This window comes from Lycorma delicatula, chromosome 7 (genome assembly GCF_047948215.1).
Source record: "Lycorma delicatula isolate Av1 chromosome 7, ASM4794821v1, whole genome shotgun sequence".
Classification (NCBI taxonomy): Eukaryota; Metazoa; Arthropoda; class Insecta; order Hemiptera; family Fulgoridae; genus Lycorma; species Lycorma delicatula.
Window position 1 is genome coordinate 30,469,413 of NC_134461.1, and position 14,945 is coordinate 30,484,357.

The 14,945-nt window shown below is 33.4% G+C and overlaps 1 protein-coding gene across 1 annotated transcript in view; it reads right to left on the reverse strand.

The window, feature by feature from the left end:
* Positions 1-14,945, reverse strand: part of Dark (Death-associated APAF1-related killer) — a 154,978-nt gene that overhangs the window by 64,070 nt on the left and 75,963 nt on the right. The window contains exon 11 of the mRNA XM_075370225.1: positions 10,553-10,752. Coding sequence (XP_075226340.1) covers positions 10,553-10,752 — 200 coding nt within the window. The remainder of the gene's footprint in view (positions 1-10,552; positions 10,753-14,945) is intronic.

Below are 14,945 nucleotides of genomic sequence, written 5' to 3' on the forward strand. Positions count from 1 at the left end.
TGTAGCATATGAATGGAATATTTGTGGTGATTTGAAGGTAACTGTGCTTATTTTTGGTCTGTGGCTTTCTTACACAAAGTACTGTTGTTTTTTGGGTGAATGGGATACTAGGGACAGAATAAACCATTTCATTAGAAAAGAATTGCCTAAACGCGAAACACTCATTTCTGAACACAAAAATGTGAAACATGACCCATTGTGTAATCCTAAAAATGTGTATCTACCTCTGTTACATACCAAACTAGGATTAATGAGGAATTTCATCAAGACCAAAGACAATACTCCTGGTTTCATATACATAAAACAGAAATTTCCTAAAATTAGTGATGCAAAAATTATAGAAGGAATATTTGTGGGTCCACAAATACATTCACTAACACATGATTTGGAAAAATTTGAGGAACTATTGAATCCACTGGAGAAAGCAGCTTGGCAACCATTCAAATGTTACTCAAAGTTTTTTGGGAAATTAGAAGGTGGAAAATTACTACGATACTGTCAACAATCTTATAAAAATTTGAGTTGTAATATGTCCTTAAAAGTATATTTCCTGCACTTGACCCTAGATTTCTTCCCAGAAAATCATGGTGCTGTGAATGATGAGCACAAGGAATACTTTCATCAGGAGATTTCAGGTATGGAAAAGAGTTATCAAGGCAAATGAAACCCTAATATGCTAGTCGATTGTTGTTGGACCATCAAGAGGAATGCACCACAGGCGAAATATAGCAGAAAATTGTAATTTCTTACTTTCTAGGCGAGTCAAATGTTTGTATAGTTAAATATTGTGTAGTTAAATATTGAGTCAAATATTGTGTAGTTAAGAATGCAGAAAGCATTAAAATATTTGAAATTATAAATGCCTGTCTCTCAGAAACCTTGTGTGCTAGGAAAAACCGATATATTTGAATTCAGGAGAAAAAATACTATCAGAATCACATTTTTTTCTTCCTGAGATGAAAAAAATTCTTTTTTGTTCTCCAGTGTAATCATAATGATAATTTAAAATTTACATGTGAAATTGAAAAGAACAGAAAAATACATTTTTCAGATGTTGAGACTGAATTAAACATAAACAATGTTATAGAAATGTTATAGTTTATAGAAAACACGCAACAAATAGCATTCCAATACATGTAAATTCTAATCACCTATGGTCACAAAAATATTGGTACATATAAAACCTGATTTTTAGAGCTATACATTACATAATAATGAAAATAAACTCAAAACCGAAATAGATAAAATAAAACAAATAGCAGTATTTAATGGTTTCAATTGTAAAATGATAGAAAAGGTATATAAAAGGCAGAGAATAGTGCATAATGATAATTTTACAAAACTGCAACAAGAAAATAACACAGAAATTCTTAATAGTCTTTTCTTAGAATACAATTATACAAATAAAATAATGGAAAAAATTACTAAGTTTATGATAAAAATAAATGTAAAAAACCATACAAACCAAATAACAATATTATAAAGTGTTTAAGGAATAATAATGGTAATAGAAATAATGGAGAGGATTTAAGGGGAACATATAAAATTAAATGTAATGGATGCAATAAAATTTATATTGGTAAAATCAGCAGATCTTTTAAAAAAAGAATTACAGAACATTACAATCCTTTCAGACAGAAAGAGGAATGTGTCTAATGTGGCTGACCATTTGTTACAATGTAAGCATAGTATTACTGATTATAAAAATAATCTAGAAATTTTTAACAATAATAAAAAAATGAATAAACTTGAAAAATATAGTATTTATATATTTTAAAAATCTGATGTGGACACCACATAACTTCCATGTACTCTTACTGAAATACATACTCACATTTTTAAAAGTATATAAAATATTATTTCACTAATAACTTCTGATTTTTTCATATTTTTTTAATATTGTTTTTATTGCATTATTATTTATTGTAAAAAAAATTTTACAATCAGAGGTTAATAATTATTAATAAATCAATATATTTAAATTAAAAATAAAATGAAAAAAAGGAGAATGAAAAAAGGAAGAAAATTTTGGAAACAAAGAAAGAATAAAAAAATTAAAAGTGGATGATGAATATAAGGAGAGAGAAAATTTTAACTAGAGATGTGTCACAAATTAAGTTCAGAGGAACTATACCAAACCAAAGAGCGATTAAATGATTGGCAACAAAAAACAAATAAATGAGATGATGATCAACTCTAACTTAGGGAGAATATTGTCCGACAATATCATAGGAGTAATGAACTAAAAGGTAAGAATTTTTTACAATTTATTAAAGACATGTATGCCTCAGTGTATATGTTGTTCTTGTGAAGGTCTATTTTTCAGTCCCTTTGTAGTTAACTTTAATGTAGATAAAATTAAACAGAAATTTCAGTAATAATACCTATTAAATTATATATACACATTTTTAAAAGTATATAAAATTTTATTTCACTAATAACATCTGATTTTTCCATATTTTTTGGTTGTTATTATTAAATAATTATTTATTGTAAAGTCTTTTTTACAATTACAGGTTAATAATTATTATAGTTAAATTAAAAAAAAAAGTTAAAAAAAGAAAAGGAAATGAAGTCTAATTTCAACCTATGTGGTGCCTTTCTTTATTAAGATCCAAATATTTCATTAATTAAAATTTTATTTAGCTATAACTTTGGAACCAGTGGAACCACTTTTTTGGAGAATTTTGGTTCAGTCGATTGTAATCAAAAGGGGAGATGCACAACTAGATATTACAACAGTCCTAAATCCAAAATGTCAACATACTATGGCTAATTGTTTTTGAGTTATGCAAAATACATACGTACATACATACATATGTACAGACGTCATGACGAAACTAGTCAAAATGGATTTAGGGATGGTCAAAATGGATATTTCCATTTAAATCTGAAAACAAACATTTTTAATGATCACAATACTTCCTTTACTTCATACAAGGAAGTAAAAGAAGAATACTTTCTCTACTTTGTACAAGGAATAAAAGAAGTATGAAATGATTAACCAAGAGATTGTTTTTGAAGATGTAGCGGCTTGTAGCAGTCAGCAACAATGTTTACGAATGTAGTGTGACATTTTAAATTTACATCATTTCAGTATGGCAGTGTGTTATGTTGTTATAAATTTTATGGCTGTTAGGGTTTATGTTTTGTAAATTTTTAAGTTTTTATTTCTTTTTAGTTTTTGTTATTTGTTGATGTAATTACAGAATTATGTACCGACTGATGTGCAGCATCCTGTGAAACTCGATAATTGGTATTATTATTTTTTTACGATTTTCTTTTATTGTGTTTGGTGGTTAAGTTTTTAATCTGCCAAGTACAAAATTAAAGAAACATTCCTACCTTTACTTCCTTTTCATTATAGTGCTTTTGGGCATAAGCCCATTCATTCTCAGTAATGTTTTCTGATTTATCTTTATCTTGATTTACACATATGACTACCACTCATCATTTTTGTACTTAATTATTTTTTATAACTTTAGTTACTGAACAAAATAAAAAATACTTTAAACATTTACAGGACATTCAGTTGTTGAGTCAAAAAGTTTTTAAAAAATTTAAAAACATCCACTAAAATTGCAATTAAAGTTAACATTTCTTTTACTAAAATTATTTAAAATCTTCATAGATGTTACTTTACTTAATGTTAATACAGTACTGTAATCATCTGTTTAATTTTATTAACAGTATTACAAAATTCAATAATTTTTATAAGAATGTCCCCAACAAATTCTATCTGCAGATTCTTGAGGCTACATTCATGTTTATATTTATATGTATAAAATTTTTCTATAATTTCTAATTTTTTATTATTATTTTTGTATTCAATATTTACTTTTTCAATTATTTCTAAATTATTTCCCAAATTAGTTATATCATGTTTATCAGTTATTAATTAAATGGTCAGTTACATTCAAAAAACCTATTTTTTTATTTTTAAACGATCTAAAATGCTCATTAAATCTATTCTTAAAAGACCTATTTGGTTTTCCAATATATATTTTTGCATTTTAATTATTGCATTTTATTTTATAAATACCTGAAAAATCATATTTATTTTTTATGTTATTATTATAATATCTTAAATGTTTTATTACATAGTTATCGCGTTTGTAAGCAGGTTTATATTTTTTGTCATTATATGCATTAATCAATTTTTCTATAATTTTATTATTGTAGGAATAATTTACAAAAATATTTTCCTTACATTTGTTTTCATTTATAGGTTCAAATGTACTGATGTATTATTTAAATTATTGAATTATTATTAAATTATTGTATTATTTAAATGTTTTGAATTGCCAGCCTCCACGGTGCGAGTGATAGTGTCTTGACCTTACATCCGCAGGTCCCAGGTTTGAATCCTGGTCAGGCATGGCATTTTCACACATGCTACAAAATCGTTCATTTCATCTTCTGAAGTATTACTTAATGGTGGTCCCAGAGGTTAAACAGGAAAAAAAAGAAAAGTATTTTGAATTATATTTTTTATATATATTATCTATCAATGAGGTATCATATCCATTTTTTATAACAATATTCTTTATACTATTTATTTCGTTATGCAGTTTCTTTTTATCATTTGTGTATTTTACTACTCTATCATATTTTTAAAAATATTAATTTTGTGAGACCATGGATGGTTAGAATCTTTATTTATAATAATTTTGTTTGAGGTAGTTTTTTTATACACTGTAGTTATCTGATTGTTTTTACTTATTTTAATATTTAAGTCTAGAAAATTGTAGTAAATTGTACTCTTGTTCTTTTCTACAAACTCCAGAAAACTGTATTTTGCAGATTGGCTGAAATTCAGTATATATAGGTAAAATTAACATACAGAGGAATTATGGACTATAAAAAGATTAATTTAAATTAATTGTATATTTTTTTTTTTTTGTCTTCAGTCATTTGACTGGTTTGATGCAGCTCTCCAAGATTCCCTATCTAGTGCTAGTCGTTTCATTTCAGTATACCCTCTACATCCTACATCCCCAACAATTTGTTTTACATACTCCAAACGTGTCCTGCCTACACAATTTTTCCCTTCTACCTGTCCTTCCAATATTAAAGCGACTATTCCAGGATGCCTTAGTATGTGGCCTATAAGTCTTCTTTTAACTATATTTTTCCAAATGCTTCTTTCTTCATCTATTTGCCGCAATACCTCTTCATTTGTCACTTTATCCACCCATCTGATTTTTAACATTCTCCTATAGCACCACATTTCAAAAGCTTCTAATCTTTTCTTCTCAGATACTCCGATTGTCCAAGTTTCACTTCCATATAAAGCGACACTCCAAACATACACTTTCAAAAATCTTTTCCTGAGATTTAAATTAATTTTTGATGTAAACAAATTATATTTCTTACTGATGGCTCGTTTAGCTTGTGCTATTTGGCATTTTATATCGCTCCTGCTTCGTCCATCTTTAGTAATTTTACTTCCCAAATAACAAAATTCTTCTACCTCCATAATCTTTTCTCCTCCTATTTTCACATTCAGTGGTCCATCTTTGTTATTTCTACTACATTTCATTACTTTTGTTTTGTTGTTGTTTATATTCATGCGATAGTTCTTGCGTAGGACTTCATCTATGCCGTTCATTGTTTCTTCTAAATCCTTTTTACTCTCGGCTAGAATTACTATATCATCAGCAAATCGTAGCATCTTTATCTTTTCACCTTGTACTGTTACTCCGAATCTAAATTGTTCTTTAACATCATTAACTGCTAGTTCCATGTAAAGATTAAAAAGTAACGGAGATAGGGAACATCCTTGTCGGACTCCCTTTCTTATTAGGGCTTCTTTCTTATGTTCTTCAATTGTTATTGTTGCTGTTTGGTTCCTGTACATGTTAGCAATTGTTCTTCTATCTCTGTATTTGAACCCTAATTTTTTAAAAATGCTGAACATTTTATTCCAATCTACGTTATCGAAAGCCTTTTCTAGGTCTATAAACGCCAAGTATGTTGGTTTGTTTTTCTTTAATCTTCCTTCTACTATTAATCTGAGGCCTAAAATTGCTTCCCTTGTCCCTATACTTTTCCTGAAACCAAATTGGTCTTCTCCTAACACTTCTTCCACTCTCCTCTCAATTCTTCTGTATAAAATTCTAGTTAAGAGTTTTGATGCATGACTAGTTAAACTAATTGTTCTATATTCTTCACATTTATCTGCCCCTGCTTTCTTTGGTATCATAACTATAACACTTTTTTTGAAGTCTGACGGAAATTCCCCTTTTTCATAAATATTACACACCAGTTTGTATAATCTATCAATCGCTTTCTCACCTGCACTGCGCAGTAATTCTACAGGTATTCCGTCTATTCCAGGAGCATTTCTGCCATTTAAATCTTTTAATGCTCTCTTAAATTCAGATCTATTGTTTCTCCCATTTCATCCTCCTCAACTTCCTCTTCTTCCTCTATAACACCATTTTCTAATTCATTTCCTCCGTATAACTCTTCAATATATTCCACCCATCTATCGACTTCAACTTTCGTATTATATATTGGTGTACCATCTTTGTTTAACACATTATTAGATTTTAATTTATGTACCCAAAATTTTCCTTAACTTTCCTGTATGCTCCGTCTATTTTACCAATGTTCATTTCTCTTTCCACTTCTGAACACTTTTCTTTAATCCACTCTTCTTTCGCCAGTTTGCACTTCCTATTTATAGCATTTCTTAATTGCCGATAGTTCCTGTTACTTTCTTCATCATTAGCATTCTTATATTTTCTACGTTCATCCATCAGCTGCAATATATCGTCTGAGACCCAAGGTTTTCTACCAGTTCTCTTTATTCCGCCTAAGTTTGCTTCTGCTGATTTAAGAATTTCCTTTTTAACATTCTCCCATTCTTCTTCTACATTTTCTATCTTATCTTTTTTACTCAGACCTCTTGCGATGTCCTCCTCAAAAATCTTCTTTACCTCCTCTTCCTCAAGCTTCTCTAAATTCCACCGATTCATCTGACAACTTTTCTTCAGGTTTTTAAACCCCAATCTACATTTCATTATCACCAAATTATGGTCGCTATCAATGTCTGCTCCAGGGTAAGTTTTGCAGTCAACGAGTTGATTTCTAAATCTTTGCTTAACCATGATATAATCTATCTGATACCTTGCAGTATCGCCTGGCTTTTTCCAAGTGTATATTCTTCTATTATGATTTTTAAATTGGGTGTTGGCAATTACTAAATTATACTTCGTGCAAAACTCTATAAGTCGGTCCCCTCTTTCATTCCTTTTGCCCAGCCCGTATTCACCCACTATATTTCCTTCCTTGCCTTTTCCAATGCTTGCATTCCAATCTCCAACTATTATTAAATTTTCATCTCCTTTTACGTGTTTAATTGCTTCATCAATCTCTTCGTATACACACTCTACCTCATCATCATCATCATGGGCGCTTGTAGGCATATAAACGTTAACAATCGTTGTCGGTTTAGGTTTTGATTTTATCCTTATTACAATGATTCTATCGCTATGCGTTTTGAAATACTCCACTTTCCTCCCTATCTTCTTGTTCATCACGAAACCTACTCCTGCCTGCCCATTATTTGAAGCTGAGTTAATTACTCTAAAATCACCTGACCAAAAGTCGCCTTCCTCTTCCCACCGAACCTCACTAATTCCTACTATATCCACATTCACCCTATCCATTTCCCTTTTTAAATTTTCTAGCCTACCAACCTTTTTTAAGCTTCTAACATTCCACGCTCCGACTCGTAGAATGTTATTTTTTAATTTTCTGGTGACCCCTTCCTTAGTAGTCCCCACCCGGAGATCCGAACGGGGGACTATTTTACCTCCGGAATATTTTACCAAGGAAGGCGCCTCCATTATTGCTATGTGAAAATGCAGAGAGCCACATTTTCTTGGAAAAAAAGCAGCTGTAGTTTTCCATTGCTTTCAGCTGCGCAGTACTCAGAGGACTGAGTGATGTTTATACGGCCGTTTAAGTCATTGTGACTCACACCTCTTACAACTACTGAAAGAGCTGCTGCCCTCTTTCAGGAATCATTCCTTAGTCTGGCTCTCAACAGATACCTCTCCGATATGGTTGCACCTTCGGTCCAGCTACTCTGTATCCCTGAGCACTCAAGCCCCCTCACCAACGGCAAGGTCTCATGATTCATAGAGGAGGATATATATATATATATTTATATTGTATTATATACGTACACATACTTATATGCATTTTTTAATTTATATGGAAACTTTAATCTTTTACATCTTTTGTTTGTAAGTGAGAACAAAGTACAAAAGAAATGTACACTTTAAAAAAATCTTTAAACTGGCCAGAATTGATAGAAACCTTCTTTTTCATTGGCAGTTATCAGATTTATTACAATAATCTTTCCATTTATTTAATCTACAAACCTAAATAATATTTTTTTAAATCTGAACAATGAACAGGTTGTAATGTGGAGAAATGCTAAAAAAACTTTACATCACTCATAGCTCCCCCCCAAAAAAACGAGATTAAGTAGAATTACAAGACCCATTGATTGCAAGAAGCTCAGTAACTGAGTCTTCCTAGGTCCTGGATCACACAGTGATTCTATGACCCAATCTAGGCTGTGTTCACTGAACTTTACTTATTCAGTAATCTACAAAAAAAATCACAATTTCAATTCATTGCTATAACTGTGTAACAAATTAAATAATTTAAATCAGAAAATATTTGTTCAAATGAATAAATAAATAACACAAAAGATTTTTTTGAGCAATTCCTTTTTATAAAAAATTCTCTAATATAAAACAATGTACCTAATTTGTAAACAAAACAGAAGGATCAGGAAATGTTAATAAATTATAACTAAAGGTAAACTTTTTAAATAACACAGAATAAAAATGGGGAAACTGAAATAATTATTAAACCTAAAAAATATTGATAAAAGATTAATAACTATGAAAGGTCTCCTCCGTGGTGAAGTGATAGCACTTCTGCCTTCATATGGAAGCTTCTGGGCTCCAATCCCATCTTTATCAATGAATTCAGTTGATTTCACATGAAAATGATAACTCATCAACATTAGTTAAATTTATGTCACAATGTTTCTTGTTCAGAAACATTAAGTGCAAGTTCTTCTTTGTTACAATCAAGTTCAATATTCAGAAAGAAAGTTCCAACTTGAAGAAAAAAAAATTTTACATAAAAAAATTGTTGAAAATTACAAAGATCAATTAATTAAAATGTAAATGAAATTAAAACAAAGATATCGATTAAATAATTAAAAATTAAAACTTTTAAATAAAAACAAAAACTTAAGCAAAGCAAAATCATGTGCTAGCCATTTCACTGATTTTAGTTTACTCACAGTTTTTAAAAATATTTTTAACAAAAATTATAAGTGATTGGGAGGTATGGTGTTATGGATTGCATGTTTTTAATGGTTTTGTAATATATATATGATGTATGCTGCTCATTAGCAGCATACATCATATTTGATTTGAATACATGCATCATCATATGTATTTGAATACATCATATTTGAATTTGATTTCCATCATTATGCAAATCAAATTCGCGAAAGCACTTCTGTTATGTAATGAAATAAGGTTAGTCATCCTATTTCAATTGTTCTGTACTTAGGGTTGATCTATTAAATATAAATTAATTTGTATTGGTATAGAGGAGTATGAGTAATAAAAGAATACTTTAAAAAAATAAATACACACACACACACATATGCACATAAATGTATAATATGTAATACTTTAAATTAATTTAAACACATTTTAGAACAAAATAAGTACAAAATCTTTTTAAAATAATCATATTTTTTAATGTTAAAATATAAAAATTAAATAAACTGCAAAAAATATCGCTTCATTTTAAAAAAAATGTAATGATATCTTAAACAAATTAAAAATCTGTAGGATATCTAACAAAAAAAGGAAAATGTGACATTGTACAATTCAAGGTAGATATTTATGCAATTTAATTAAGAAGGAAAGCGATAAATTACTGACTTCCAGGACCAAACCAAATGCTTATCATGTCACTTAGATCAGCATGATCTAGCAATGTAGCAGTGATCAATTGTGATCTGTCAATACAATTATACGAATTCAGTTGATTTCACATGAAAGTGATAACAACCCGTCAATATCAGCTAAATTTATGTCACAATGTTTCTTGTTCAGAAGCATTAAGTGCAAGTTCTCTTTGTTACAATCAAGTTCAATATTCAGAAAGAAAGTTCCAACTTGAAGAAAAATCAATGTAATGCATAAGTGTTAAATGGTTAAATCAGAAATGTTTATTATCTAAAGCTGACACTCAACATGAAGCAAAGTATTCTAGTACTCACTGTCAGACCAATCAAAGCTTTGTGTAGCAATGCTTGTGATATAGATCAGGAATATGTGCCATATATGAAATATGCTTGCTGTGAAGATTACTTTTTGGCTTTATGTGGCCCAATCAGTACAATCTAAATATGTTATCACTGACCATAGATTACTGTAAACTTCATGTGTTTGGCTATGAAATGGTATTAATATATAGATATATCATTATTCATACTTACAAGAACTTAATGTATGCAATTTTGTTATCAACAGAATGATTTCTTCTAGCTAGCTCCATGGCAGCTTTATGTACTAAACTAGAACGATCTTGTTGTAATCCTAACTGTATGATATCGATGTCCTGACTCTGCTGAATAACTGGTCCTGATGTATTAATAAATTTTATGATATCAGTTAATTTACGATAATTATAATCACCCTAAAACAATTCATTACAGAAAAAAATTACTGAAACAAAGCAACACTCTATGTAAAATATATATATATATACAGTTGTACCTTGAGATACGAATGTCCTAACATACGAATGTTTTGAGATACAACATGAAATATTCTAAAATTTATACCTCGACAAACAACGAAAAATTTGAGATACGAATTTGCGATGTGTGATAATTGCATAGGTGATCCCTAGATGGCAGAGCGTTCGATCAGCTTTCCTCCCGCCGCTTCTGCCCGCTATGTTACTCTGTTTGGTTGTTGAGACCAGAGTCCTCTGTATGGCCGCCACGACGTGTTATTCGCTTTGTTTGTGCCTGTTTTTCATGTCATTTTGGATAGTATATATACTGTACTCTGCATATTTTGTTATTTAACCATGGATCCCAAAGTTAAAGACAAAACTGGTGAAAAGAAAAAGCCTAAGAAAATGATCTCAATGGAAGCGAAACATGAAATTATTGCAAAGCATGAGCGTGGCGTTCGTATCATCATATCAGGAAGTGTCTGATTTTGTGGAAAAAAGACACCCAGAGAAATTGTCTACAGGGAGAGCGAGTGCCTTATTTGATGATAGGTGTCTCACATTCTTTCGTAACATTTTAAAAAGAAGGCAGAAACAGACCTCTCTTGATCGTTACCTTGTGAAGGTCTCACGCAGTGAAAGTCAGGAAAGTGAGGCCAAAAAGGCCCGACGTTAAGGTGATGATTAATAAACATTGTGTGTTATTAATATATTAATAAACATTGTGTGTTATTAATATATTAATAAACATTATGTGTGTTATTACTAGTTTATTTATATACAAATTGTGTATATTATATGTAATTTAACTGTGTTTTGGGTTAGTTTCATATCGCTAGAACGCATTAATATATATTACATTATTTTAAATGGGAAAAATTGCTTTGAGATACGATTTTTTTGCCATACGACGATGATCACAGAACGAATTAAATTCGTATCTCAAGGTACCACTGTGTATATATATATATATATATATATATATATATATATATATATATATATATCAAGGTGTGTTCAAAAAGTAAAGAGAATTTTTGTTTTTTGGAAGGAATTTTATTTATTCATCTTCATTAATGTTATCCCCTTCAAAATAGTCCCCATTAGATATTATACACTTATGCCACGCTCGGTTACAATGCAGTTTCAGTTAAAAAACTGACGACGAGGGACAGAAGGGAGATCCCCCCACGTGCCTCGTGACCTTAAAATGAACGCCCACCACCAGGGGCATTTACGACCTGGAAAACTATTCTATTGTAGAATTAAGGTGACCGCATTTGTATCTTGAGGGGGTCTGCACCAATGCCAGATGCCAAAAGTTCAGCCACTCGTCGAACTATTGCCGCAGGGTACAGCTCTGCGTGAAATGTGGTGGAGACCATGACATGGCGACATGTCTGAAGCCGCGCGAAGAGCCTGCCTCTTGTGCAAACTGTAAGGAGCCGCACCCAGCCAATTACAGGGGCTGTCCTTAATAAAAGGAGCAGTTGAAAAAGCAAAAGGGCACCCAGAAAACATCAGCTGTTACTGACGGATGTAGTTGGGCACGAGTTGCCGGAGGGGGAAAACCAAGCCCCCAGCCACAGGTAGTTTTACCAGCGGCAACGATGACAGTGGAAAAAGGAGGATCACCTACTCCCACACCAACAAAGCCTAAACCGGCAATAGTTACAAGAAAGGTGGAGGCAAAAAAGCCAAACAAGCCTGCTCGCCAGGAAAAAAAGGCAACCGAACAATCGGCAAAATCAAAGAGGGCGGGTGCCAAACCCACGACGTCTGGAAAACACACCAAGGTCCCAGAAGCCCCACCAAAACGGCGATAACGACTCCCAGCCCCTCCAGCGGCAAAATAAATATAACCGCACTACCGAAGGAAAGCTCCGGCAAGGATTTCTTGTCACAAGTGACAGACAATTAAGGATCTCCTACCAGAAATTCTAACAATATTGCCTTGCCTGCTCCAAGCAAAATCTCTGAAGGACTGCATTCAGTCCATCATAGAGTGCCTCATGAATTTGCTATCTAGGTATGGTTAGGCAAACTCTCACATTGCTACAGTGGAATGCCAATTCAGTAGTAGGCAATACGGCAGAACTATGCCTTCTGCCCGAGAATCTACTAATAGACGTGATACTGTTGTCTGAGAACGCGAACAAACAACTGACCATTCGGAATTACTTTACGTATAGGACGGATAGGCCAGTACGACCCGGACACCCTGCCAGCGGCGGAACCGCAATTTTAGTTCACAGACGCTATATACACACGCGGGTCGACCTCCACGCTAACGTAATGGAGCAGACTTGTGTACGTGGAGCATCTAGGCACGGTGTATCGGCTGATTTCGGCTTATAATAAACCAAACTCAGCAGCACCCGTTGCAGATCGAGATGACGTGCTAGAAAACTGGGATGGGCCCATGATACTCATGGGCAACCTCAACGCTACGCACGAGTCTTGGAATAGCAATGTGACAAGTGCAAATGGCAGGTTGCTACACGAAAGGGGACGAGCACGCCGGTTAGACGTCATAGGTCCCGAGGTGCCCACCTTCGTTCATCGATCGGGCAGATCGAGACCTGATGTACTCGACATCGCAATCAAGAAGGCGGTAAGAACTCCGGTCATGATTGAAACGATAGAAAACCTCAGCTCGTACCACTTTCCTGTCTTATTGGAGTTTGGCCAAGCAGGGAGCGGCCGAGACCTCCCGACTATATCCCGAAGGTCATGAATTGGAGAAGGTTTTATGAAACTCTACAACAGGATTACAGACCATCCAGATGCATCCTGAACTCCTGACCACACCGGAGGAAATCGACGACACGGTCGAACGCGTCACATCGTCAATGACCGAGGCTCTGTCAAACAGCTCTACGGAAAAGACCACGAGGCCTATCCATAATAATCTCCCACCTTACGTCTCTGATGCTATAGTAGAAAAGCGCCGACTGAGGAGATACAGAATCACCCTGTCCACCGATGGTAAAAGGGCTTTTTATATTCAAACGGTCAGAGTGAAACAGCTGCTGGCACAACATTGAGATTATTCGTGGAATGAATACCTTGCTTCGGTCTCAGATGACCACTACTCAGTGTTCAGGCTAAACAAAAAACTACGAGAAGGAAAGAAGCCCCGCCACCCGGTTGTGGGGCAACGAGTCCTTCTGGCATATTCGGAGGTGGACAGGGCGGAGGTTTTTGCCGATACCCTGGAGAACCAATTCACTCCAAACCCCCCACCTGCTCCGAACGACAACCACACAACCGAGGTGGAGTCCTTCCTCGTAGATTATTTAGCACAGGTGGAGGACGCCCCCACTAGAAATAGACCAAGTCACTGAGACGGAGGTTTCCGCTGCAATCAAAGCCACTAGCCCCGACAAGGCTCTGGGTGTTGACAGGATCGGTGCCCGCGCATTTCGGAATGTTCCACCCGCTCTTATAGCGACCATAAACACAATATTCACATCAATTTTGTACGTTGGATATTTTCCGAATTCCTGGAAACTGCAAAGGTGGTATGCCTACCCAAACCTGGAAAAAGTGCTCTTTTCTTACTCCTGCTAGCCCATAGGTGCTGGTGCCGAAAGAACTTCAGCAGATGGACTGAAGGGGAATCACGTCAGGATTACTAGGCTCAAGAGCTTGGTCTCTCATGGTCAGAACCAATAAATAAATTTCACGATGGTCCATACATATAGGAACGCAAATTACCAAATCCGTCCATAAATAAAACTTAAAATTTATAACCACCACTAAATAACCGATGAAATTTGCCCGATAATAGAAAGATACAGCAGCAAGGGACATTGTCCAGGCTCTGCGATCTGTAGGGAGAAATATTGAAACTCCTGCCATTCTTGTGTTCTGTTCCGTTCCTTATGCCAGCACTTTTTCCAATCCTGAAACACTTCTGGAACTCAATCTTTGAAATAATATTTACCTCTTTCGGCGATTCACTTTTAATCTCATCTATGCTTGTAAAACGATGGCCCTTTAAAGTTCTCTTTATTTTTGGGAATAGAAAAAAGTCACACAGGCCATGTCTGGTGAATATGGTGGCTGGGTTATAATTACAGTGTTGTTTTTGGCTAAAAATTGATGAAAAAGCAATGTAAGTGTGAGCAGGTGCATTATCATAG